General features: G+C 40.0%; 1 protein-coding gene across 2 annotated transcripts in view; it reads left to right on the top strand.

The window, feature by feature from the left end:
• The window catches only part of LOC126457365 (intraflagellar transport protein 80 homolog), a 461,822-nt gene extending 436,556 nt beyond the window's left edge, over positions 1-25,266 (top strand). Inside the window, exons 16-17 of one of the 2 annotated variants that reach the window (XM_050093608.1) lie at positions 6,428-6,491; positions 24,291-25,266. In XM_050093608.1, the coding sequence (XP_049949565.1) occupies positions 6,428-6,491; positions 24,291-24,295 (69 nt within the window). In that variant the 3' untranslated portion in view covers positions 24,296-25,266. The remainder of the gene's footprint in view (positions 1-6,427; positions 6,492-24,290) is intronic. The other variant, XM_050093607.1, reaches the window with a different exon arrangement.
• Positions 25,267-25,781: the final 515 nt, after the last annotated feature.

The following is a 25,781-nucleotide window of genomic DNA, read 5'->3' as shown; positions in this document are numbered from 1 at the left end:
CGAGATGATGGGTGAAAACTCCGGAGCAGGATCCATAGGTGTCGTGGACCTGGGGGTGTGCTCCAGCGAGATGGGTCCCGGAGAAGGCGGCGTCGCGACTGGGGCCGGTTCCGGCGTACTCGGAAGCGGTAGCGACGGCGGCGGCAGCAACACGCCCGGAAGATCGGCAGCAGCGACAGGACTGGCTTCTCGGGCTGGTGGAGACGAAAAAAGGGGCGGTGGTACCGGTGTGGCCACCACTCGTGGGCGCATCTGGTCGTAATGGCGAACAACCATGCCGTCGTCCGTACGTATTTCACAAAGCCGGCGGCCGCGAAGAGCCTGGACCACCCCTGGAATCCATTTAGGGCGAGATCCATACCCCCGTGCCCACACGTCGGCGCCCACCTGGTATTTTCCCGCACTAGGGGACACAGTACAAGGCCTGACAGGGTGAAGCAGATGCAGTAGGGTGCGCGGTTGGCGGCCATGCAAGAGTTCAGCAGGGCTGCGATCACCCAGAGGCGTGAAGCGATAAGAACTCAGAAATTGCAACAGAGCGTCATCCGTGGAAAAATCACTAAGGAATTTTTTCATTTGGCTTTTGAAAGTGCGGACAAGGCGCTCGACCTCCCCATTCGATTGCGGATGGAAAGGCGGTGCTGTAACATGATGAATCCCTTGTCCAGTACAAAAATCACGGAAGGCCTGCGAAGAGAACTGAGGGCCATTGTCCGTGACAATCGTGGATGGAAGACCTTCTAGCGCAAAGATTTTTGACAAAGCCAGCGTCGTCGCCGCAGTGGTGGGCGACGGACAGCGAACAACAAACGGAAACTTCGAGAAGGCGTCAATCAACAGTAGCCAATAAGTGCTGAGAAAGGGGTCGGCAAAGTCAGCGTGCACCCGTTCCCACGGCTGCGCCGGGTCAGGCCACGGAGAGGGCAGAGTACGAGGCGCAGCCAGTTGTTGAACACACTGATCACACGCAGCGACCATGTGGGCGATGTCCGAATCGATACCGGGCCAATAAACGTGCCTGCGGGCCAGGGACTTAGTCCGAGAAATCCCCCAATGGCCCCCATGCAATAGTTTGAGAACAGCTTTGCGAAGAGAGGCGGGCACCACAACCCGTGGAGATGCGCCATCCGTGGCCAGAAGAACAACACCCTCACGAACAGACAGACGAAGGCGCAAGGCATGGTAGTTGCGAAGGGGATCCGACGCCCGGCCCTTGGTCCTGTCCGGCCAACCACGCTGAACAAAACTGATCACCTGACGCAGGACCGGATCCCGCGCAGTAGCCGACGCGACCGGCGAACCTGTAAGTGGAAAACCCTCGACCGCACGACGTTCTTCCTCATCAATGTGGAAACAGAGGAGTTCATCGCGATCGAAAACCGGGTCGGGGCCCATCGGCAAACGCGACAACGCGTCAGCGTTGGCGTGCTGGGCCGTGGGGCGATAGTGAATCTCATAGTGAAAACGAGACAAGTATAAGGCCCAACGTTGCAGGCGGTGAGCTGCCTTATCCGGAAGTGACGCCGAGGGGCTGAACAGAGAGACCAGCGGCATGTGGTCGGTGATGAGGTGAAACTTAGAACCATACAAAAAAACGCTGAACTTTTTCAGAGCATAAATGATAGCGAGCGCCTCCTTTTCTATTTGAGAGTAACGCCGTTGGGCATCGTTGAGGGTCTTGGAAGCGTAGGCGATGGGTCGTTCCGAACCATCCTCATACCGATGGGCGAGAACAGCCCCTAGGCCATACTGTGACGCGTCAGTCGCCAGAACCAAGTGCTGACCCGGACGGAATGTGGCAAGACAAGGCGCCGACTGCAAATGAGCCTTCAGGCGGACAAAAGCCTGCTCACACTCGGCGGTCCAACAGAAAGGAACGTTTTTGCGTAACAGCTGATGCAGAGGATGAGCCACCGCCGCCGCAGAGGGAATGAATTTGTGATAATAAGCAACCTTGCCTAGAAACGCCTGAAGTTCTTTGACCGTAGACGGCCGGGGTAGAGCGGTAATGGCCGCAACGTGCTGTCGTAGAGGGCGTATACCCTCACGGGACAAGTGGAAACCAAGATACACAATGGAGGGTTGGAAGAACTGAGACTTGTCCAGATTGCACTTCAACCCTGCTGAATGCAGAACCCGAAACAGTGAACGCAAATTGCGAAGGTGCTCCTCAGTGGAGGCCCCCGTGACAACAATGTCATCCAGGTAGTTGATGCAGCCGGGAACGGAAGCCATGAGCTGTTCCAAAAACCGCTGAAAAATGGCCGGCGCGCTAGCGACGCCAAATGGTAACCGCTGGTACTGATACAACCCACAAGGAGTGTTGATGACGAGAAATTCCTTGGAAGATGCATCCAACGGCAACTGATGGTACGCCTCCGATAAGTCAAGTTTGGAAAAGAACTGGCCCCCAGCGAGCTTGGTAAATAACTCCTCAGGACGGGGAAGAGGATAAGTGTCAATGAGGCTTTGAGCGTTGACAGTGGCTTTAAAATCACCACACAATCGCAGACTCCCGTTTGGTTTAGAAACCACCACGATGGGTGATGCCCATTCGCTGGAGGTAACAGGAAGGAGAATCCCCGAAGCTGTTAACCTGTCTATCTCAGCTTTGACAGGCGCACGCAACGCCATTGGAATAGGGCGTGCCCGGAAAAACTTAGGGCGAGCCGTAGGTTTAAGAGTAATGTGGGCTTCAAACTCCTTGGCACGACCCAGACCAGCAGAGAACACGGACGAGAATTCAGAACACAAGCCATCCAGCTGTGGATACGGAATGTCCTCAGATATGAGGTGCACATCATCATCAATGGAAAACCCGAACAACTGGAAAGCATCATAACCGAACAGGTTTTCAGTGCCCGCATGATCCACCACATAAAACGTGAGGGGCCTAACAACAGACTTGTAGGCAGTGGAAGCATCAAACTGGCCAACAATAGGAATTTTCTGCTTATTATAAGTTCGTAGATTTCGCGTAACGGGAGACAAGGGAGGGGAGCCCAACTCCAAATACGTGCGAGAATTAATGAGAGTTACTGCAGAGCCAGTGTCCACTTGCATGCGAATGGCTTTATCCAGAACACGAACAGTAACAAACAACTTATTCGTTTGAGAAAGCACACAGTTAACATCCATGTCCGATGCCTCGTCCTCGTCGACAGGAACTTTAGGGGACTGACACACAGAAGCAATGTGGCCTCTTTTCCTACATGAATTACACGTGGCCCAACGTTTTGGACACGCGGCTCTGTCATGCTGTACGAAACAACGTGGACAAGAAGGAAGGGCGGAACGAACCTGCTTCTGTGGTTGCTGTTTTCGCTGCGAGCGTGGCGGCCCAACGCGACGTTGTTGACGCGAGTGCACCGCCGCCACATCGTCGTTTCCCTGTGAAACAGGCACATTGTCTGCGTCGAAAGTGGTCTGGATAGCGCCTACATCACACCACGCATCTATTTGCGCACCAGCAGCGTGAGACACTTCAAAGGATTGAGCGATGCTGAGAACTTCCGACAACGACGGGTTTGGCAATTGTAAGGCACGTTGCCGAACTTCTTTATCAGGAGCAAGCCGTAAAATAGCGTCCCGAACCATTGAATCAGCGTAAGACTCATGATGAGTGTCCGTGACAAACTGACATTTCCGACTCAGACCGTGGAGTTCCGCCGCCCAAGCCCGGTAAGATTGATGGGGCTGTTTACGACACCGGTAAAAAGCCACGCGGGCGGCAATGACATGGGTGTTTTTTCGGTAATAGTTAGACAATAAGTCACACATTTCTTGGAAGGACAGAGAGGCAGGTTCCCGCAGAGGGGCTAACTGAGATAGCAGCTGATAGATCCGTGGGGAAATCCAAGATAGAAATAACGACTTACACATAGGAGCGTCGACAACGCCAAAAGCCAAGAAGTGTTGCCGCAAACGCTTCTCATAATTCTCCCAGTCTTCAGCGGCCTCGTCATAAGGAGGGAACGGAGGCGGAGAAGAGGAAGACAGACGATGAGTAAGCGACGTCGACAACGCCTGAATAGCAGCCGTCAGCTGTGTTTGTTGTTCAATAAGCGCTTGCATAAGCTGTTCCATGTCTGCCCCGACACGAACACACAAGTCCACAACGCAGGAAAAGAAAATATCCGACCTCGTCGCCAAAAAGTGTTATAACCTTTAATCACTACTAAAGTGCGTGGAGATACAAAAGTAGAAACACTAGCGGGTTACATGTTACTAACTCCGTATCTGTCATTCGACTGCCGGGCCGTGACATGCGGCCGGCGCCGTTCATAACCAGGTGGCGCTCCCGCGCTCGGCCGAGCTGCGGAGCGCCTCTATCGCCGTGTTCGCGTATTAACGTAGCGGCACTTTTGAATGTCGTGGCACTGTCACAACAAATAGTACACTGTGTTTCCAAGAACCTGCTCACAGTGATTGGAAGAAAGTGCAGGTCACACCCATCTACAGGAAGGGTAGCAGAAGTAATCTACAAAACTGCCATCCAGTTTCATTTGCACCCCTCTGTTGTAGAATCTTAGAACATATTCTGAGCTAAAATGTAATGAGATATCTTGAATAGAATAACCCTGCCCATGCCAGCCAGCACGAATTACAAAAACAATGGCCATGCGAAACACAATTTGCATTTTTCACTTCAGATCCTGAAAGACATATACCATGACAGTTAGGAACATGTGGTATTTCTTGACTTCTGAAAAGCATTTTAGTAAATATAACAACTTATTAATGAAATTTTGAACATACAGGATATCAAATTAAATTTGTAGTAGTGGCAGTGTATTATGTTATCTTGGATGGAGAGTCATCAACAGATGTAGAACTATCTTCAGGCATAATTCAGAGAATTTTGTTTGGACTTTTACTGTTCATTTTGTATATCATTGACCTATCAGCAGAGCCATATGCTTTGGACTGCTAGCATTGTGCAGCCCGTCACCATGGGCTGGCCTGTCTTGAGCAGGCCGCCCCATCCTTAGCAAGCTGGCCCATCAGTTGGACTCAGTTCAGCCTGTCACTGGTCTGGGTGCCCATCCAGCTGGTAGCTCATGTGCTGTGGCCAGGCACTGGGTGCAATGCTCATTCTGTGAGCTACATCTGCAGTGCTAATCTCATCTACATATTGAAGGCTCATAAAGTTTCATGTAATCTGCCCAAGTGTGTAGGAAAACCTAAATCTGCAAGAGGTACTTTGTTACAACATAAACAGTCACATATACTTTTACATTTCCAAACAAGAGATTTGATGAAATATAATTAAAAAAATACTTCCAATACAAACATAGCTACCAAAAAATATGTCATGTGGATAAGTCTCCAGAAGCAAGATTCAAAAAGCTTATGTTTCTTGGAAGCACTCTATATCAAAATCAGCTTGACAATAAAAATAAAATAAATAAACATAAAAATATTTATCTTGTACTTACATAAAATAAAACTATCTATACTTGCAGTAATTAGTGTGAACCTTACCAAATTATTGTGTATAAATAGAATGTTATTTACATTTTGAGTACACTCTGTATTCCTTTTTTTGAAACAACATGTCCTACTTGATTGTAATAATGTTCTACGGAGGCATTACATTTACACCTACATATATGATTACCCTACATTTCACAATTAAGTGTTTAGTGGAGGGTTCATAGGACCATTTTAGAGCATTTCTTGACTGTTCCATCTTGAGTAGCACAAGGGAAAAATGAACACCCAAATCTTACTGTGCGAACACTGATTTCCCTTACTTTGTTATCATTTTCATTTCTCCCTACGTAGATAGGAGTCAACAAAACATTTTGGTGTTCCAACTAGTGAGCTGGGGAGTGACATTTTGTGAAAAGTTTAGGTCATATCAAAAAATGCCTTTGTTTTAATAATAATCACCCAAATCGTGCATTGTATCCATGGTACTCTGTCCCTTATTTTGCTATGCTGTAAAACTAGCTGTTCTTTCTTTGAACATTTTTGATGTCTTCCATCGATCCAGTTAGGTTAGGATCCCATACTGCACAGTGATACCCCAGAAGAGGACAGGCAGATGTAGGGTAAGCAGTACCTTTAGTAGATTTATTGCATCTTCTAAGTATTCTGTCAATAAAACACCATCTTTGATCATCTTCCTCTTAACCTTTTCTGTGTGATGGTTCCAGTTTAAAATGTTTGTAATTGTAATCCCTTCATATTTAGTTGAATCTACAACCTGTTAATTAATGTAGACTGTGGTGTTTGTAACAGGAAATCGCAAAGCCAAACATACACCTAACACTATGATTCTTAGACACAATTTGTTGAGAAGCCACTTGTGACGAACCGTTTCAAAAGCCTTCTGGAAATCTATATTTATGGAATTAGCTTTAGATTCTCTGTTGATAGTACTGTTACTGCATGTTAATAAAGAATGAGTTTTGTGTCACAGGAACAACATTTTCTAGATCTGTGCTCTTTGCATGACAACAGAGAAACACATCAGTTTCTTCGAGGTAATTTCATTTCTTGTGTATTTGTGTAACTTTCCAATCATTAGGTATGGATTTTTCATTGAGTAACTGTTGTTCATTATAGCTGAAACTGGAGCATTTTATCAGCATAATCTGGGGTGGAATCTAATTGATATACAATCTGGACTGGAAGACTTGCCTTTTTTAAGTGACGGAAGTTGGTTCACTATGCTGGTGGTATCTACTTCCAGATTATCCAAATTACTCATGTTGGCATCTTTTGTTGATCCAAGTTCTGGAATACTTACTATGTCTTCTTTTGTGAAAGTATTTTGGAAAACTGTATCTAGTAACCCTGCTTTAATTGCAGTGTCTTGGGTAACAGTACCACTGCAATCATGCAATAAACGTATTGGTTGTGTATACATTGTGTATGACACGAATCTCTTTGGATTTCTGCCAGATTTCAAGGCAGAGTCTTGTTGTGGAAACTATTAAAAGCATCTCGCATAGAAGTCCACACTAAGTTTCAAACATCTGAAAACTGTTACCAGTCTTGGCGATTTTACCTTCTTTTAAATCTGGCCTGCTCTTTTCATTGATTCTCTAACAGTTCCCTGATATGTTTTGTGTACCGTAGGGGATTTGTTCCATCTGTTAATAATTTACTTGGCATAAAATGATAAATTTCCATTGACACTATTTCTTTGAATCTAACCCACATGTAGTAGGCTGTTAAGTAGTTAGTGTGGAATCAGTGAAGAATATCTGGGTATCCAGACTCACTAAAACCACCTTTTGGTCACTGGTTCCTATATCTGTCAAGATTCTCTGCTCTCTCATTGTTCAGCATTGTTTGTCACTAAGGGGTTTTGTATGTTATCACAATCATTTACCCTTTGTATGGGCTCCTGAACTAATTTCTCATAATATACTAGCAGCATGAATGGCTAAAAATCTTGTGTGCCAGCCTAAAAATGTTTAGAAGTAATTATGCTGTAATTTTCAGCAGTAAAGTGACATATTTTGGTCTTCACTATCTGGCTCACTTGTTGTTATGTTCAGTCTCATTTTGTCTTTAAAACATATACTGACATTCTCAACTATATCTTTCTCAGAATTCCATTCTCCAAATCCACTCTTCTTGGATGATGGGCTTTTATTCCCTTATGTAGTTTCATTTTGTACGTCTAAAAAAGACTAAACCATTTTCAAATGTCTGTTATAAGAATTAGAAAGTCAAAGTTTGAGATTTTGTTCTAATTTGATGCAGAAAGTTAACTGAGAAGCCTTCATCAAAAATTATCTCTCACTCCCATTTCTTCCAAAGTCTAACAGTTCACACGTAGATGCAGTAGCTCATTGTATTTTATATAGAAGCTTGCTCACAGTGTTCACTCATTACGACTTGGCAATTACGATACCTCTCACTAGGTTACAGCCACCTTAAACAATACCAATCAGAAGATCGAAATGAAAGTTGATTCATGCGGTTCAGTGATACCACATACAAAACTGTAAAGGCAGTTCCCCTTTTGTTTATTGACTACATTCGTCATCTGATATGGACAAAAAATCTGTGGACATGCTATTTTCTTTGTGGCTCAGAGTGTACCATTTCCACTAACTTCCTGGGCTGACCAATGAAGGACTCTTGTTACCATGCTGTACCATGCAGCAGTTTCATCTCCTCCTTGTCATTTCTGACATCCAAAATCACTCATCTCTCACATGCAAAACATATTTACAACAATTATTAGTTTTTTCTCAAACAGTTAATCTGGGTGCCCAAACAATTATACTTACCAGACAATCGCATATTGTGTAAGGTGCAAATGCTTCACATAGAGATGACAAAAAAATTAATTACTCAATGGATTGCCACAAATTCTTTTTGGTAAGGAAATGCAAAAAAAGTGTGACAACACTTTATTGTTAGGAAACCTTCTCGAGACGATGAGAGGCGTTGGCTCTGTAGGCTAGCAAGTGGATTAGTGATTTCAGCCTGTGTCACTATGCATGAGCCATTAAAGGCCCTTCACGCCAGCCCAGTAGAGCAGAGCCCATTGGGATGGCCCAGGTACAGTGCACCAAGGCGACCCAGTCTGAGCTGTGTCCACTTGCTCTACATGATCAAATTTGCGTGGGGTGGGCTGCCATGGGCTGGATGTGCACATCTGCCTGACAGACAATATTAACAGTAACCTCAGACTTTTTGTAGGTGGTGTGGTTATGTATAATGAAATATCGCATGAAAAAGTTGCTCATTTACCCAAGCAGACATCTTTAGATTCTAAAACAGATGCAAAGTTTGTCAACCTGTTTAAGTGTTCAGCAGTGTGAAATTCTGCACTTTACAAAGTGCAAAAATTGCATTCAGTGACTAGATTGTTGTGGATGACAACTGGAATGGAAACATAAGTAAAGCATCTAGCTACCTTCAGCTTTTTGGCAACATAATGATAAAATGCAGTCAGTGTACAAATCACTTGTGCATCCCATCTTAAAATATTGCCCAAATGTTTGGAACAACTCCAAATATGATCAGTCTGTACACTCCATGTAGCAAAGTGAATAAGGACTTTTTTTCCATTTTTAACCTTGTTCCTGTCTGGGGCATCATAAGAGGGATCCATGTGTTTGTTTTTCTTTTTAGATGTGAAAGCAATAATGTGAGGGCTATCCAGAAAGTAGATTATGTTTTCACCTGCAGCAGGCTCATCCAAGATCTGCGCCCGGCAGGTGCAAGGCAGTGTAGTTCAGCGTCCCGTACACAACTGTGTGTCGCTAGTGTCGGCATAGGAGTGAGAGACAGCTGCAGAGTGAGCAGGACCGCACACCAAAGCACAGCTCTGAGTTGGACTGTCCAGCGGTCAGATCCAACATAAACAAAATAACAGAGGTAGTGCAGATATGTAAAAGTTGTCGATGAGCGGTAAAACAAGCTAACCATTTACTGTTTAGATAACAATTAGTGTTCATGTGGCAGAATTACTACACAAAGCTTTAGAAGACAATGTCCAAAACAACAATCAAAGAACAACTTAGTAGTTTTCTGACCCACAGGTTGAGCCTATTAGTATGGCACATGCATATTTGTCATATGTACAGTAGGCATCTTCTGAAAGATATATCAATATCGTAAATGAACTAGTGTCATAAATATTCTAATTTCGAAATAATTTTATGTAAGAGATATAGAATCTCATTCTTACTTTTAGTAGTTACAAGTAAATATTTTTTGTTGTACTTCGTGCTACAGCTTTTTGTATCCCTTTGCAGAGTTTAGACATCGGATCCTTAGTTTGCTGTTTTGTACACAATAATTTTAATTGGCCAAGTTTGAAAACTTATTAAAGAAATAGAATTAAGGTTATAAAGACTTTTAAACCTTACAGTCAACATTGTTAAAGAAGACAATGTTTTGCACATTTTTCTTTTTCGAGGAAATGATTTTGTCTAGGTTCGCTACAATATTGCAGGAGACTGCAAATCTCAAGGAAACAGTCAAAGTTTTATTGCTAAGTAGTGAATGCTTATTAGTTTTAACTAGCCTTAAAAGGGAGAAAAAGTGCTCACATATATATGTGGAAACAAACATTGAGAGAACTTTGGCCACGTGCTTGTGCAAAAGAGGATAATTCTCTCAAGGAAAACAGTTGTAAAAGTCATCCAAAATCTTACACATAAGAAAGTGGTCCTTCAGGCAGATATCGCTCTAGTTGAAACACTTGTGAGACATCCTCTGCCCAAAGGGAAAAATGGGCCAACAAATATATCTAGGCTGGTTGAAGCTCACTTATCTCCAAAAATCTGTTTTCAAACTCTTCTTACAATTATCAAATTATTTGAACATAATCTAAAAAATCCACATCTTCTTTAATGCTGACAAATGCAGGGAAGTGTCCATGATTCTCCTCGCACAACTGTTTTTCCCACAAAATAAGTTTTTTTTTTTAAATGCCTGAATCATCTGCACTAAATCAACAACATAGTGATTTCCACCTTTGAGTGAAATGTTCAACGTATTTAAAATGACTCAAAAAAGCCAAATTCACCACCCACTTAGGATCACGAAGTAATTCTACAGGACGTCCTTTCATTTCCAAAAAAGTATTAATTCCTTCTCTCAAGGAGAAAAACCGATAAAGCACCTTTCCTCTGCTCAGCCATCTTACTTCAGTGTGGTCGGGGATGTCTGGATATTCCACTTTGATATCAGCCAGAAATTCTCTAAATTGGCAATATGTGAGTCCATGCCAGCAAAGATAATTAACTGTTCGAACAATTGTTTCCTTAACATTTTTTATATAGACAATCTTCGCACAAAGTGTCTCCTGGTGTATCAGACAATGGATTGCCGCGAATAAGGAACAGCCTTTCACCCATTTTTGACCTGACGTAACCCAGGTATTCAGTGTGTACACCTCATAGTGCAGGGGCTCCATCCATTGTTACACTGATCAGGTGTTCCCATTTTAAGCCCATTGGTCGTTTTCCATGGCTACAAAAATATCCAAATCCGTGGTTTTGTCTTTTAATGGTATAAGGTCGAGAAATTCTTTGGTGACACACAGTTTGTCTTCGACACCCCAAATGAATATGACGAGCTATAAAAAATGAAATGAAGTTTGCCGCTCTGTCCACTAATCGCTGCTCCATATCTGAGGCTATATGTTCAACTTGGGGAGCAACAGAATGAGGCAAAAGAGCTACTTTTTCAAATTTGCAGTGAGGTCTGCTGGACAAATACAAGCCACCGAGTCGACCAAGCAATCCTTAATGAGGTTCCCACCTGCAAAGCGTTCCCTGCTTTCACAATTCTCAGCAAGCATTTGTAACTCGCATGCAAACTTTGCCCACCTGTTTCCTGCTCCAACCACAGAAAACAAAACTTTACAATGCAAAAAAAACTTTACAGTTAATTTTGTGCAATCCTGTTTTTAACACACTTTCATCATTTTAACAATTAATTGTTTCATTCATCGAAACCCAAATAAAAAACTAACAAAAAAAGATTGGTTTTAGGTGCATTTTGTCCCAGCTCCTCTGAAAAGCAGGCATAGACACTAGAAAGGACAGCGAAGTGTGGTCGCAAATAAATTTGTATCTATTGGAATATTTGTTTTTTAATTAATTGAAAACATAGATCAAAATACAACATATGTTTTCGCATCCATCAAATCACAAATACAGAAAAACAAAGAATGACTCTTAATGACACCTTGCTGTCCGAGAGAGCATTTGTGACTGCTTTTCAGAAAGTGGGTAAAAAAAATGTATCTGAAACTTTTCCTTATGTCTGTGCGATGCGATTTAATGCCACCCAAATGTAAAAATTAACTGAAAAGAAATGTTCCTTGTTGCTGATAATCTGACATTCGATAACTGGCACATTGATAAGTGACATATCAGATTATAAAATATAGTTTTATTTATTTATGATGTTTATAAATTATAAAGAGTCATATATACGATAGGGAACAGTTACTTCACTGTAATGCTGCTTGAAATTTTCTTTCTGTTCTTCAAGCTGTGACTGATGTTCCTCTTGTGACAAGTGTTCGAACTGATCTTTGTGTCAGGTATTAAAGTACCGTTCAGTCGTGTACTTTTTTAGATACATGATGTTCTGATGACATACTAAACATTTGGCATGATTTTCGACACCAGTACAAAAGAAATTAATTTCCCAGTCGGATTTAAATAGTGCAGACGTGCCACTCCCTTACATCTGTTGACTAACGACTTTGTACCGTATCAATGCTTTTGACTGCTGCGGGTGTGGCAGTCTGTCTTCTATACGGAGCATGCATACAGTGGCATGGTGAGGCGTGGCAGGCAGACTTGATGGTCTGCAAAGTGACACGGCTCAGCCACAGCACCCCAGGGGCACAGTTTGGATGAGCCTTACCTACAGCAACAATGGGTGGGGCTAGTATGGCCATATTGTTGTCTCAGCTTTTGTCCATTCACTCAGCATCCAGCCTTGCCAATGTGAGATTCATGTCATTTCCCATTATTTAACACCAAAAGTTGAAAATGTGTGCCACAACTGAAAATCCCACAAATTGTGAAGTGCAGTCAGTAATAAGGTTTTTGTTGGCAAAAAACCCTAGATAGATTGAAATTGTTTGCAGTTGTATGAAGGTGGAGTGTGCCAGTGGTGTATTAAATTTATAAATGGCCAAACTAATGTTCACAATGAAGAATGAGATGAATGACCAATAATTGCAACTGATAAACTGGTCCCAAAAATTGACGAGAAGATTCAAGAAAAGCATCAATTCACTATGACACAGTCCTCGTTCGGTTTTCCATAAATTCCACAAAGTTTGTTGCATCAGATCATTTCATAGAAGCAAGGCTATCATAAATTTTGTGTAAAATGGATTTTAACAACCTTGACAGAAAATCACAAGAACCAACGTATGCCTACATCATTGACCTTTCTCGATTCTTATGAAAAATATGGTGACTTATTACTTGATTGAATCTTACCTGGAGATGACACTTGGGTCAAGTATGTGAATGTGAGACCAAATTGTAATCTGTGGGGAGGAGGGGGGGTAACAAACTTCCCCAAAGAACAAAGTAAATGCTAGAAAACATTGTCTGCAAGAAAGAATGTAACAATGTAACAATGAAATTTCAGAGCTTCTTTGCTGCTTTGATAAGTGCCTAAACTTGAGTGTGATGTATTTATCTACTTTCTGGGTAGCCCTTGTACTTCCCTCCAGCTAGTTACTAGCAAGGAGCTGTACCTAGTGTTTGGGGTGCCATTTCATTGTGGTTACTGAAACCTTTGGAATTTGAGTTCCTCCGTTCCTGGCATTTACAAACCAATTTGATTTACTGCTTCAAAGAATGTTCTTCTTGTCGCTCCTTACAATAGTTATTCTGCAGATGTCAAATTATAAACTTTTTTGTGAAATGCAATGCATTTATCCTTCTCTTTTTTTTCCTTCTAATGCACTTACAGATAATGTACATCAAAACTCTATTGGACTATTTCTCATATGTTGCCTGACTGACAACATTGGATAATGATCACAATCATCATTTTCTTGAACGTGCTCCAGTTTTCCAGGAGCAGTGAATAAGTATTACAATCTGCTTAGATGTCATCATCCATAATCTGCCAACCATTTTAAGGTGGCTTCAACATAGAACTCATTAAGGGGTTGTTTCACTTGGACAAGATGGCAAGTATTTTTTGTTATTTGTTTTTTACTTCATCATTTTCTACAACTTTGTCCTTAAGAACTTCACCTCACAGCTTGTTGTTTTCTAATGTTTCTGTTGCTTTGGGTGCAGGTTTCTAAACTGTATGGTGGTAACTTGTACATAAAAGTCTTGCGGAATATTAATTTTTATTTCCCCTAAGGAACTTCCCTATCCCAAAGAGTCTAATTCACAAGGTAATAAAATTGACCTCACTATGAACCCGACTAGTGAATTCTGCAGATGCTCAGTCACATGTTATTACTACATTGCAAAGTCAACATAACTGATGTACTTATTCCAACTTTGTTTCATCTATAGTGGTGTTAGCACAGAAGTTCTGTTGCCTAACATCCAGAACTAATGTTTTGGACTTGCTGGTATAATCTTGAGACTGCTTGGATTTAACATTCTAGTTGTTTAGCTACTGTTGCACATTAGCCTTGTTTTCATCCTATATTGCAACATCATCCGCAAAGGCAAAGTTGAGTTTCTTGAGTCTCTTCATTATTTATTCTATTATTCCCCATAGACAAATACAGGATTTGTTTGGTCATCCTGGTGGCAGATGCCAAGGAGTTGATATGTTCTATAACAGAGAGCAAAAAAATAAGATTCACACATAATATTTTATGAACTTCTTTTACTTAACTTGATTGCCAAATGCAAGTCCAGAGCGATATCCAATACAAGTCGATGAGATGGATTGAGTCCAATATCCACAGTAGTAACAGAGGCTGAGTGACAACACTTAGGCTAGACAGAGAGCTGAACTGACTGATAGTTGAGACTCACTTTCTTATCTGAATTTTTATTCCATAGAAGCACCACAGGGCTTTGCTCACCTGACTTCTAGATTGACAAAAATTGTACTCCAGGCCTGGGTTTTACAACTTTGTTTTCATCTTTTTAAGTATGTACCATAGTTTTATCATTATTTATACAGATGGATCCCAGCAGGAGAATGCTCTTAGTTGTTCTGTGGCTTTCTCTGGTAGGGTTTTTAAAGTGTGTCTTCCAGAACAATTTACAAATTATGATGCGGAGTTATATGGCATTCTAATGGCACTGGAGAGGGTTCACAAACATCACCATATGAGTTTTCTTGTCTGTTCCGACTCTCTTAGTGCACTGCAAGCATATCACCAAATGTATCTGATAGACCCACTGATTCAGCTCATCCATGACTCCTTACAAAGGCTCCAGTGCCATGGAAAGGAGGTGACCTTTTGCTGGGTACCTGGCCACGTTGGGATACGACATGGCTGCCAAAGCTGCCAAGGAAGCATCCATCAAAGTCCCATGCCGTTGCACACCATTATCTCATTTTCTGACAGATGCATCATGTGTCAGTGGGAGACTGAATGATTGCAGGTGTCAGACAACAAACTGCAGTTAAATCGACCACAAAGGCTTGGTGGACTTCGTGTCAGCCTCGCCACTGGAAGGAGGTTTTGCTTACCAGACTGTGCATTGGGCATAGCCCTTTCACACATGGCTTCCTCCTCCAGCAGGAGGATCCAACATTCTGTGAAGCTTGTGGCGTGTCGCTTTCAGTTTAGCATATTGTGGCTACCTGTGTCCTGTATACTGATATTATGGCAGCCCTCAGTCTCACTGGAGATCAGCCCACCATCCTCGCAGATACCGATACTAGGGTTAACAGAGTGGTGAAATTTTGCGAACTGTCAGACCTCATCCCTAAACTGGTGGGGAAGCAGACTTTAGTACATTATAAACTGCTCCACATGTGGGGACAGCCTTCATCCCCACCCATGAGATTTCATATTGACTTTTTGACAGGGTGCTGATGACCATGATGTTGAGTGCCCCCTCAACCCAAATCATCATCATCATCATCATCTAGCTTGACTGAATGATGTGTGAAAATGGTTTTGCTGTTTATCTAAATTTTTCTTTGTATGTATGACTGTGTATTTGTAATCTGTTATGCCCTAAATTGTCTCATTCATGTGGAGACTGGTTTCTTATCTGGCTAGACCAGTACAGTGTCCTTTAAGTTAGCTCCTTAGTGGCTCAGGCTGAGGAGGGTGTGTCTCAGAGCTGGCCATGGATTGGTGGCATGATCACATGGAAGCTGCCAACTTCTAAGTGTGGACTGGTGCTGCATGGTATCAATAGCACATGATACTGCAAGATTTTCTGTGAATTGTGGACATATTTTACATTTCTGTCAAAAATTTGTGGAGAAATTACAGAGAATAAAAAAGCAGTATATCTCCTTATTATTGGTGCTTATGAATAGCATTGTTACAAATGAAAATATTATATTGCTCTGAAACAAATTCCTTTGTACTGTAGGAACATTTATTGGTAAGAAACTCCATCAAGGCCATTTGAAAGTGGCTTACACTTGAGCTTTTTAAATTCTTTGGAAGTTTGTTACAAAATCTGATCCTCATGTAATAGGGGCTGTTGTCTGTTTGGATGATTCATGGAAAGAAAATAAGGTATTGTACGTGCAATAAGGTCAGCTACTCCTATACATGCCTGCCTGTTCCAATAACCACAGGTCATAATTGCTCATAATTAACTTGTGGTGTTGTCCTCCTTGGGTAAATTGATTTTCTTAGTTTTTTGTGTAAAAGATAAATGTGATGTTTCCAAGAGAGAGAGAGATGCGTGTCTAACACTACACCAGGGAGGGCAGTTTTATCATCCAACTTTATTTCTGTACCATTATCAGTCATAACATTCCATTGCACTCCAGCAGGTTGATGGTTTACTTGAAAGACCATTAGACTTATTTTACTAAGGTTTAAGCCCAAGTGATACTGTGAAAGTAATTCTTCAAGCCAAGCAAGACACAACAACAAATTAGGGCCAGATCATTCTCATTGTGTTTCCAGGTAACAAATGTTTTGTTGTCTGATAGTTACCTTGCTATTGTGCACTGTGAGTAGATTATTAATATATAATGTGAACAATGAAGGCCCCACAACTAGCTCTTGGGTCAAACCACACTGCACTGTAGCTGGACTGCAGCTGTATATTTTAATAATGTTGCTCAATTTGTGTGTAAGTTGTGTAACCTGATATCTGTGTTATATGTATGATTGTAAGAGACTTAGCTATTTATCTGATGACAGCTCATAGCAGCTCATGAGATAGTATGACAAAAGCTGGTGATAAGTTTAGGAACAAATATGGCACCCTTTCTTTCTCATCTAATTTCATTAATACTTTGTGCACTAGATCACATATGGCAGATGATTTTGAGTAGCCTTTCCTAAAACCATGTTCGATGACTTTTAACATTTTTTCTGTGACAAAGGAGTTTTCTAATTTCAGTGCAACAATTTTTTCTAAAAATTAGGATCAGAATTAAACTGATTGGTCAATAGTTCTCAACTTTGTCAGTCCTACCTTTTTTAAGCAGTGACATGACTACTGTAAATTTTAATTCAGATAGAAATACACCTTCATTTAAACTTTTATTGAACAGGGGAACCAGAACAGCAAAGAGTGACTGTTTGCACCTCTTTAAGATAATGGAGGGAATTGCATTTTATTCAGTGCCTGTTGTAAATTGATTCCTTATTTTATTTATAATTCTCTCTTTTCCAGTTTTATTTATTTCATAAACATTGACCATTTTTGTACCTGGTTAGGAGTTCTACGATCATCAGAACCAAAGGCCACAGATATTGTACCTGAGTTACTAAAAGCATTACGACTATATAAGGGTCACACTATCATTCCTCAGTTGGATACTGCTGATGCTACGTTTCGGTTTTCTACTAAATCACTTACTCACACAGTTCCATATTGGTTTTTTAATGTTAACTGAGTTTGTTATACAGTTTTTTGGTGTATGTATATAGACTTTTTGACGAGATAGGTAATTATCTCTAGGTTATCGCTCTGGGAACTGTTTACATATTTTCCAGCTAGTAAGTATTTTCTACTTCATTTGTCTCACTCTAGAAGACACTCTTAAACAATTCTGGGCATTTTTTTCTTTTTGAAAGGGATTGTAAATGTTACGTTGAAATGGATAAAGTGTTAAAAAAGTTATTTCACTTGTCTGCAACATTTTCAGCACAATATACATTATTTCATGTCTCAGACTACAGTGAAGACTTTAACTTCTACAAAGATTTGTCATTTATACATCAAATTTCCTTTGTCTCATGAATTCTTTGTGGACCGTTTATATTCAATATTTCAGCTGTCTGTCAAATGTGATCTGAGAGGTGGAAGTATACTGTATCAACTCTATGTATGTATCTATTTTTTGTCTGTACAACTAGAGGTGTCTCTAGTTAGTTTGGTTGGCACATGAACTCTCTCTGGGAAATTTTTAACTACGCAGAATGTCATTTAGCTTTTCATAATCTTCAGTGTACTCTAAGGAATCCATATTACAATCACTATCTAAAACAATACCTACATCCTTATATTTCCTACTTAGAATGTCAATCATTTTTTCTATGTTTTGTAAGAAATCATCAACTCTGTTATTAGGAGGTCTGTAGGTCTATAATGATCAGGGGAACTTTATTTACCACCAGCTTTATTGCTGAAATTTCAAATGTCATTTATACACCATTTCTGTAATGAAATACAGTTTTGCAGAATGTAGATGCTATGTGCAATACATGGCCTCACTCCCACTTTTATGTTCTGATTGAAATTAGTGGACATAGCATAGCTGTCAGGTTTAGTAATAGTAATTCAATTATTGAACAAAACATGTTCTGTAGGAATGACTATATCTGCATTCTCCTCACTTAGAGTTTGCTGTAACTTGCATTCGCTTGTTGCTTAGGTGCTGAATATTTTGATGTAACATTTTCAGGTCTGTTTGTTTTTGTTTTTTGTTTTTTTGTTTTTCCTTTCCTTTTTCTTCAGGACGTTTCTCCTGAAAGTATATCTTTTCACAACTTTCTTGTGATCTGTAAAGTTTAGATGCTGTGGTATTTTGGACATTTTTCTGTTTACTATATAGTTCGAGTCTTGGTCGGGCACACAGTTTTAATCTGCCAGGAAGTTTCTTATTGTTTTTATTTTCTACCTCAGTAAAGGAATCCCAAAATGTGTTTTGAACTTCGTGAGTCGCAGTTGATTCAGTCTCATCTCCTCTACTTCTTTTAGTGGGTGTGGTAATGAACTGCTACTGGTGGAAGATTCTTTGCCAAATTCCAGAAGATATTTTGTTGAGCTGTTTCATCTTCAACAACACTCAGATAGCCTGCCTTGAATCTTGTGTTGCAAATAAGTGATTTGTCATCTTTATTTAAGGATCTGAGAGAACTTTCTAATTCAGCTTTCAAAGAGGCTCCCTACACATAGTAAGTCACTAGATCCTTGTGCTGTCTCCTCCTTGTCTAAGTACATATTTACTGCCACAACATACAGTCTTACCTTGTATATGCAGGAGTTACCAAAACTTCTTTCTACGAAGGGCTTCTAAAGCTTAGCACACTACTCCATCAAAAACTACTGACAATACATCAAAAAGTAAGTGTATTTTGATCAGCCACATACAGCAACAGAGCACTTTTTCGTTCCTATAGGCGCTCTGCCACATAAATGGTGGAATTCTGTCTTGGGCTGATATTTGCGCCAATGGATACTCCAGTAAATTTAGCTCCTTTTTAATCACCAACAGCTTTTCTTGAGATAAGCTCTAATGAATGAAGTGCATTACAAGTGGTCTACCAGCAGCAATTATGGACCTTCAGTGACTCAGTTACAGGCAAATAAATAAAACGTCTACCAAAATCAGACTCGCACACTCCAAATCTTTGACCATATTAGCACCACTGTCATGCTTAAGTAAATGTACTTTGCATAGGTCAGTATACCAATGGTCTGTGATAGTATTAATCTCCCTTGTTATATTTTCTCCAGTGTCAAAACCTAGAAATGGCTTCATAGCAATAACTCCATGTTTCAGCTAGAATTCAGGAGACACCCAATGAGCTGTGAAATTCAGGAAGCTGCCACTGTTATGCAAACAGGTTCATACAACAGAAGTTATGAGAGCACCTGAAATATTTCTTTTGATTTTTTCATAAATTATTTTGTAGATATCAGGAACAATTGTTTGGGAAATGTATATATGGCTTGGCATTTTATGGGGAGTAACGCTTGTTCTAGGAGTCTTATACGAGGGTTGGAACTTAAATAGTGGCAACTATTTATTCATAACTGATACAAGAGAGTTACATGTTTGCACCTGTTACTGTCCTTCAAAGTAGTCACCAGCATTTTGTAGAACCCATTGCCAGTGATGTGGAAGGCATAGTATACCATTAGCAGAGCCTGTTCTGTTGATAGTGCAAATGGAGCGGTCTAAAGTTATGGTGATTCTCATGTACGACTGTGATGGTGTTATCCTAACGCATTATGTTCCTCCATGGCAGACCGTCAATGCACAGTATTACTGTTTGTTTTTGGAGCATCACCTGTGACCAGCTTTGCGAAAGAAGCGGCGATACTTTCTGCGCAACCCACCCATCATTTTGCGCGACAATGTGTGGGTGCATATAGCGCAAGCTGTGGCTGCTCTGTTCGGTCGATGGAACTGGTAAGTACTGTACCATCCACCATACTCCCCAGACTTAAGTCCTTGTGAGTTTGATTTGATTCCGAAAATTAAGAAACCACTTTGTGGCATTCGCTTCAGAACTGTTCCAGAGATTCGACAGGCAGTAGACTGCTCCATTCGCACCATCAACAGAACAGGCTCTGCTAATGGTATACTACTCCTTCCACATCTCTGGCAACAGGTTCTACACAATTCTGGTGACTACTTTGAAGGACAGTAACAGGTGCGAACATGTATCTTTTGTATCAGTTGTGAATAAATAGTTGCCACTATTTAAGTTCCAACCCTCGTAAATATGGTCCTTTCAACAGATAATAAGCTCACTATTTAATGAAATATTCTCTGCTATTAAATAATGATTTTTTAAACTTTCATAACATTTGCATCCCAAAGCAATTGCTTTTCAAGTGATTCTGACATAGTCAATTGCATCTCTGCCAGTGTTGAAGACAGATTTTTATTGGGGATGGCTAAACATGGTGTTGATATACTAGCAGTTACACCTTTGTTAACGGCTTGAAATTTATCTAGAAGTTTCATTTTCAAATGATTCTTCACAGGTGAAGTATCTGTTAGATAAAAAATATTTTATTAGGTTTAAGATAGGTTTGGTATTTTCTATTAGTTTAAACTGTTTTTATAGCTATATTTTACAAAAACATCTACAGATCACAAACAAGTTTAATTAAACCAAATATTCCATAAATCATCACGTCTGTGAACACACACCAGTTGATCAGTGTTAGAAAACATTTCAAAACAAAAGAATAAATGTCGAGTTAAGGCTGTAGTATGGACATACTTTTTTTCCTTCTGAACCCAGTACAACAAACAAATAACCAGCATACTTATTGTTGTCACTGTTTGGATCAAAATATTCACAAACAGGCAATCTTTTCTTTACCAATGACAGTTTTTGTAAATCCTCTTGCATTTAACATATTATTTTAGTAGTAATCTCAAATAACACGTGAAAGTGATCACAATTTACAAAAAATCAAACAGGTAAGTTAATAAATATGTCAATCACTCCCTTCAGTTATGAATGACATTGTCTGAATTTACCAAATACCTGACCGTCTGTGGCTCACCTCCACGTGCTTGCTCAGACCTACACATTACAACATGCTTCATGACAATGTTTGGCCAAATATCTGGTCACCAGATCTATCTGGCTTGTAGGATGGTCAGTCAGCTGGTTTCCAGCCAAACAGCTGTCTGTTTCATCTGTCGTTTTTGGTCTGCGCATGATAGTGCACCATAGCAAAATGATCCAAAAATCCATGTGCAAAAATGTGGTTTTTCAGGGGCTCGTATCTCAGGTTCTTTTGATCCCACAGATAAGGGGCAGGTGTTTTGGATGGCCCTTGGTCTAGCAACCACTTGTACACCTATCAGAAGAATGGGCATACTGTAATTATCCTACACTATGGTGTCACTGTTCAGACATTACACATTTTCTCCAGCGCAAGAAAATTGAGCAGAACAGTTGGTTTCTTTGCATTAAGGGCGTTCTAGAGTGGACCTTAGGTGGCTTACCAAAGACCCATTTGATTGTGGTTGGTTGCTGAGAAAACCCCCAAAAAACTCTGATTTTTGGATACCAACAGTACCAATTGTGGGGATGGCTACTGATGGAATTTATATTTGTGGAAAATCATCCAGATTTTTACCATATCTTCTTAAGATGATGTTCTTGGGGAAATATGAAACTTTTTTCAAAATTATTATCCATCACCAATATCCACATGTTCAAAGTTATTGTATTTAGGCAGAAAACTGCAAAAACCGGTTTTTAACCATTTTTTGCGCAGTAGGCTACAGTTGACCATAGAAAATGGCTTAAATTTTAACTTACATTCTGTAAACTTTCATCTAGAAACACCATCTTCTCATTTTCAAAAATCCTTACCCACTATTAAGATACACCCAAAAACCATGATTTTTGGTTACCAGAAGTGCCAGTTGCAGGAATGGCCTCGTCAGTAATTTCCATTCATGGCAAATCATCGATATCTGTACCGTATGTGTCTTAAGATGATGTTAGCAGTGATCTTGAAACTTTTTTTGAGATGCTTAGCCATTAAAGAGACCCAGAGGTTCAGAGTTACCATACTTATGCACATAAATATGTGCATAACAACTGGTCAGAGTAATATAGTTTTACCTGACATAGTGAACACATGGTAAGGATTCTGGGGTCATTGCAAGGGTTCTGAGGTCACCAAACTATGTTTTAGCCACAATTTTTTCACCAATAAAACTTAATGAAGTGCTGTCTGTATAATAGGTGTCTCACATATACTGGCTGTCTTCACCTGGCAGCAAAAGCACCCCACAAAAATTATTTTTCCATATGAATTTCTTTGTATTTGCAAGTAAAATGCTACTTTTTTGGTATATTGTAGGTGTAGCCAAAAAAATGTTGTGCATTCTCATGTAAAGTAGTGTAAAGTGAACTTGTGTTGGATGAGAGACAAGTGTTAACCTTACTTTAGGCTTACTTATTTGTTGTTTATATGTTTGAAATTACATAAATCTGTCAAAATACATAAATAAACTGTCATAATTATACTGAAATACAGAATTCATTTTAAATAAGCAGCACACCCTCCTGTAATAGGGAAAAGAAGGGAACAAGCTGAAAAATGCTCCTGTTGGAGCACACAAAAATCAAAAATTCTTCTAATCTGACAGGGAACCAGCTGCCTCAGTCCTCATTCCACCTTCTGGAGACCACACACTGGCTTGGAGGGAGGGGGGAGGAATAACACGATAAAATTTACCCACTTTCCCCCATTCCCCATACAGACACGTTAAAATTTCCCAGTCTAGGGTTCAAAACCATCCACAAGGACATGTGTGGAGAGGAGACAATGGTGGTTAAAGACAAAGACAGCAGACTGAAAGCAAGAAAGAAAGAGACAATGGCAATGGGAAAGAGAAAATGGGATAAAGATAATGGCAGTGGGACAGAAAGACAGTGAAAGTAGCAGAGAAGACAGTGGGAAGGAAGAGCAAGATAGGGGGATGATGGCAGTGACAGTGGGAGAGACAGATAGGAAAAAGAGCCAACTGGAGAAAAAGGGAACAGTGGGAGAAAGATAGATATGTAGACAATGGCAGTGAGAGGGAGATTCTGAGTATGAATGTTTCACAGGGTACAAGGGTTTAGAATGTTTTGTGTTAAAAGAATGTGAATATGTTCACATGCCAATATTTTTGGCAAGGACGGCAGAATGAGACTAAGGTAGCTGATCCACCATTTGTCTGTCAAAGTCTTTTAAAGAGGAACATATTAGCCCATTTTGCACTACATCAGGAACATTTTTCCACTGGTAAAATGTATTTCATTTTAAATGTTTCAATTCCATAATTAAAAATATAATGTTGGTAAAGTATCATGCAAGAGAAGATCCAGGATTTAAAACTGATACACTTTTAAAAAATTAGAACTATGCAGAATTTTCAAGAGTAACTGTTAAGGTCACTCTAAACTGGAACAGATATGTTGCTGTGTAAAAATACAATGATCATGCTAAGTAGTCGCTACAGAAATAACCAAATGTTACAGATTATTTGCTGACTAACGAACAAACTGCATTTTAAAAGCAATATTATCAACTAAGTGTTCACAAAAAATGTGGTGTGAAACCTACAAAATGACAACTCCAAAAGCAAACTGAAATGCTCTCTTAATTCCCTAAAATTCTACTGTACCTATATCTCAAGTTAATCAGTACATTCTCCAGTGTAGTCACATATTGCATTTCCTCCTACAAACAGTCAAAACATAACTTTAAGCAAAAATGAAAGAAAGGTGACTGTGTAGTAATTCATTTTAGTTATTGGTAACTTTTATAGTTTCATGCAAAATGTGACAAAATAGTCACATTACTAGTGAGTGGATCTTTGCAAGTAAAAAAAAATAAATGTATGAAGAAAGAAGGTGTGGACAGAGTGTAATTTTTATATTTGTTTTAGACATATAAAGTAAACAGTGTAAATTGTGTTTGTATTTTGTGCTATTTTATCATTAGGTTGAGATTGATGAGGAGAAAATCACAGCAAAAGAACGGATGGAGCTTGAAGCTGAGCAGCAGAATTACTCCATAAAATAAAGTTCCTGTTGTGAAGCAACTTGGTCTCATTACATGAAGCACCATGGCATGTTGTAACACTGTGTTTGTAATAAGGAGTTCAAAAGTTCCTCCTTTACTAGTAGTTTATTTCTAACTTATACCAACATTATTGTAATGCATGTTAGAAGCTTGTAGCAGGCATAATATACCATTTTCAGTCAGTAATGCAATAAAGAGTTACTTTATTATTTTTAACATATACTGACCTTGTTATTAGTATTTCCAACATCTACTGTGGATGCAAGTGTGTGTGTGTGTGTGTGTGTGTGTAAAGCTAATGTGCTTGACAGAGTCGTGCACCCGGGATCATTCCTTTCATGGGCAACTCTTTTATCCAGTGAGCTATTCAGACATTGCTCATGACCTGCCCTCAACTTCACTTCTGCCACTAATTCATTCCAGTTGCTTTCCATATGTCACAGAAGCTGTCCCGCATATTTTGCTGAAATAGCAATTTTAATTTACCAAGTAGTTTCATAATAGTGCACACTCTGCTGCAGATGTCTGGAAATAATCCTATGGGTTATGACTAAGCAACTTCTTTGGAATATTTTATTTTTCAAGAGTACTAGTTCAGCAATTGTGCAGGAGAACTTCTGTTAATTTTAGAAAGTAGGCTAGAGCGACTGCCAGAAGTGAAGTTGTAAGTGTGGGTTGTCAGTCATGTCTGGATAACTCTGTTGGTATGAGTATTCTTCATTAAAGGCAGATTTACGGTTGAAGTACCAGCCAAGTACATTATTTTAATCTGCTAGGAAGCTTTAAAGCAGTTCATACTCTTCTAATGAGTGAATGGTTCAATCAGGAAATAAAAGTAATTCTTTGTTGCCTTCTCATAAAGAAAAATAACTATTCTTTTTTCAGTGAAAGAATGGTTTGGGTCATTAATCTCATCAAATCATTGTGCACTGAAGTTACTCATCATGATGTTTCATTATTAGTCTTAAAACAATGTAATATATTTGATTTTCTAGTTTCCTTGACCTTGCTTCTTTTTATGCCTTATTGAACATTTCATTTGTGTCTGAGGGTATTGAGAGTATTATTCCTTTTGATTTTGTATTTGTATTGGACAGTACCAGTATTACTACTGCTACCTACAAAAATTGATCATGATATGCTATTTAGAAAAACCTAGAACTCACCTGGAACGTATAGCATTTGAGTGTCAAAACTAATTTTTAATTTATTGTGCTGCAATATCTGCAATAATGTAAAACTTCAACTATTTAGACATTTACGGGGCAATAGATAACATTATTAATATATGGAAGAATGGAAAGGATAGATTGCTACTTACTACATAGAGGATGAGTCATTGAGACCCAGGCAAGCACAGTGAAAAAGAATGATACAAATATTTAACGTTTTGGACAAAGCCATTTTTCC

Source organism: Schistocerca serialis, chromosome 2, assembly GCF_023864345.2.
Source record: "Schistocerca serialis cubense isolate TAMUIC-IGC-003099 chromosome 2, iqSchSeri2.2, whole genome shotgun sequence".
In the NCBI taxonomy this organism is placed as follows: domain Eukaryota; kingdom Metazoa; phylum Arthropoda; class Insecta; order Orthoptera; family Acrididae; genus Schistocerca; species Schistocerca serialis.
This window is presented reverse-complemented; position numbering and strand designations above follow the sequence as displayed.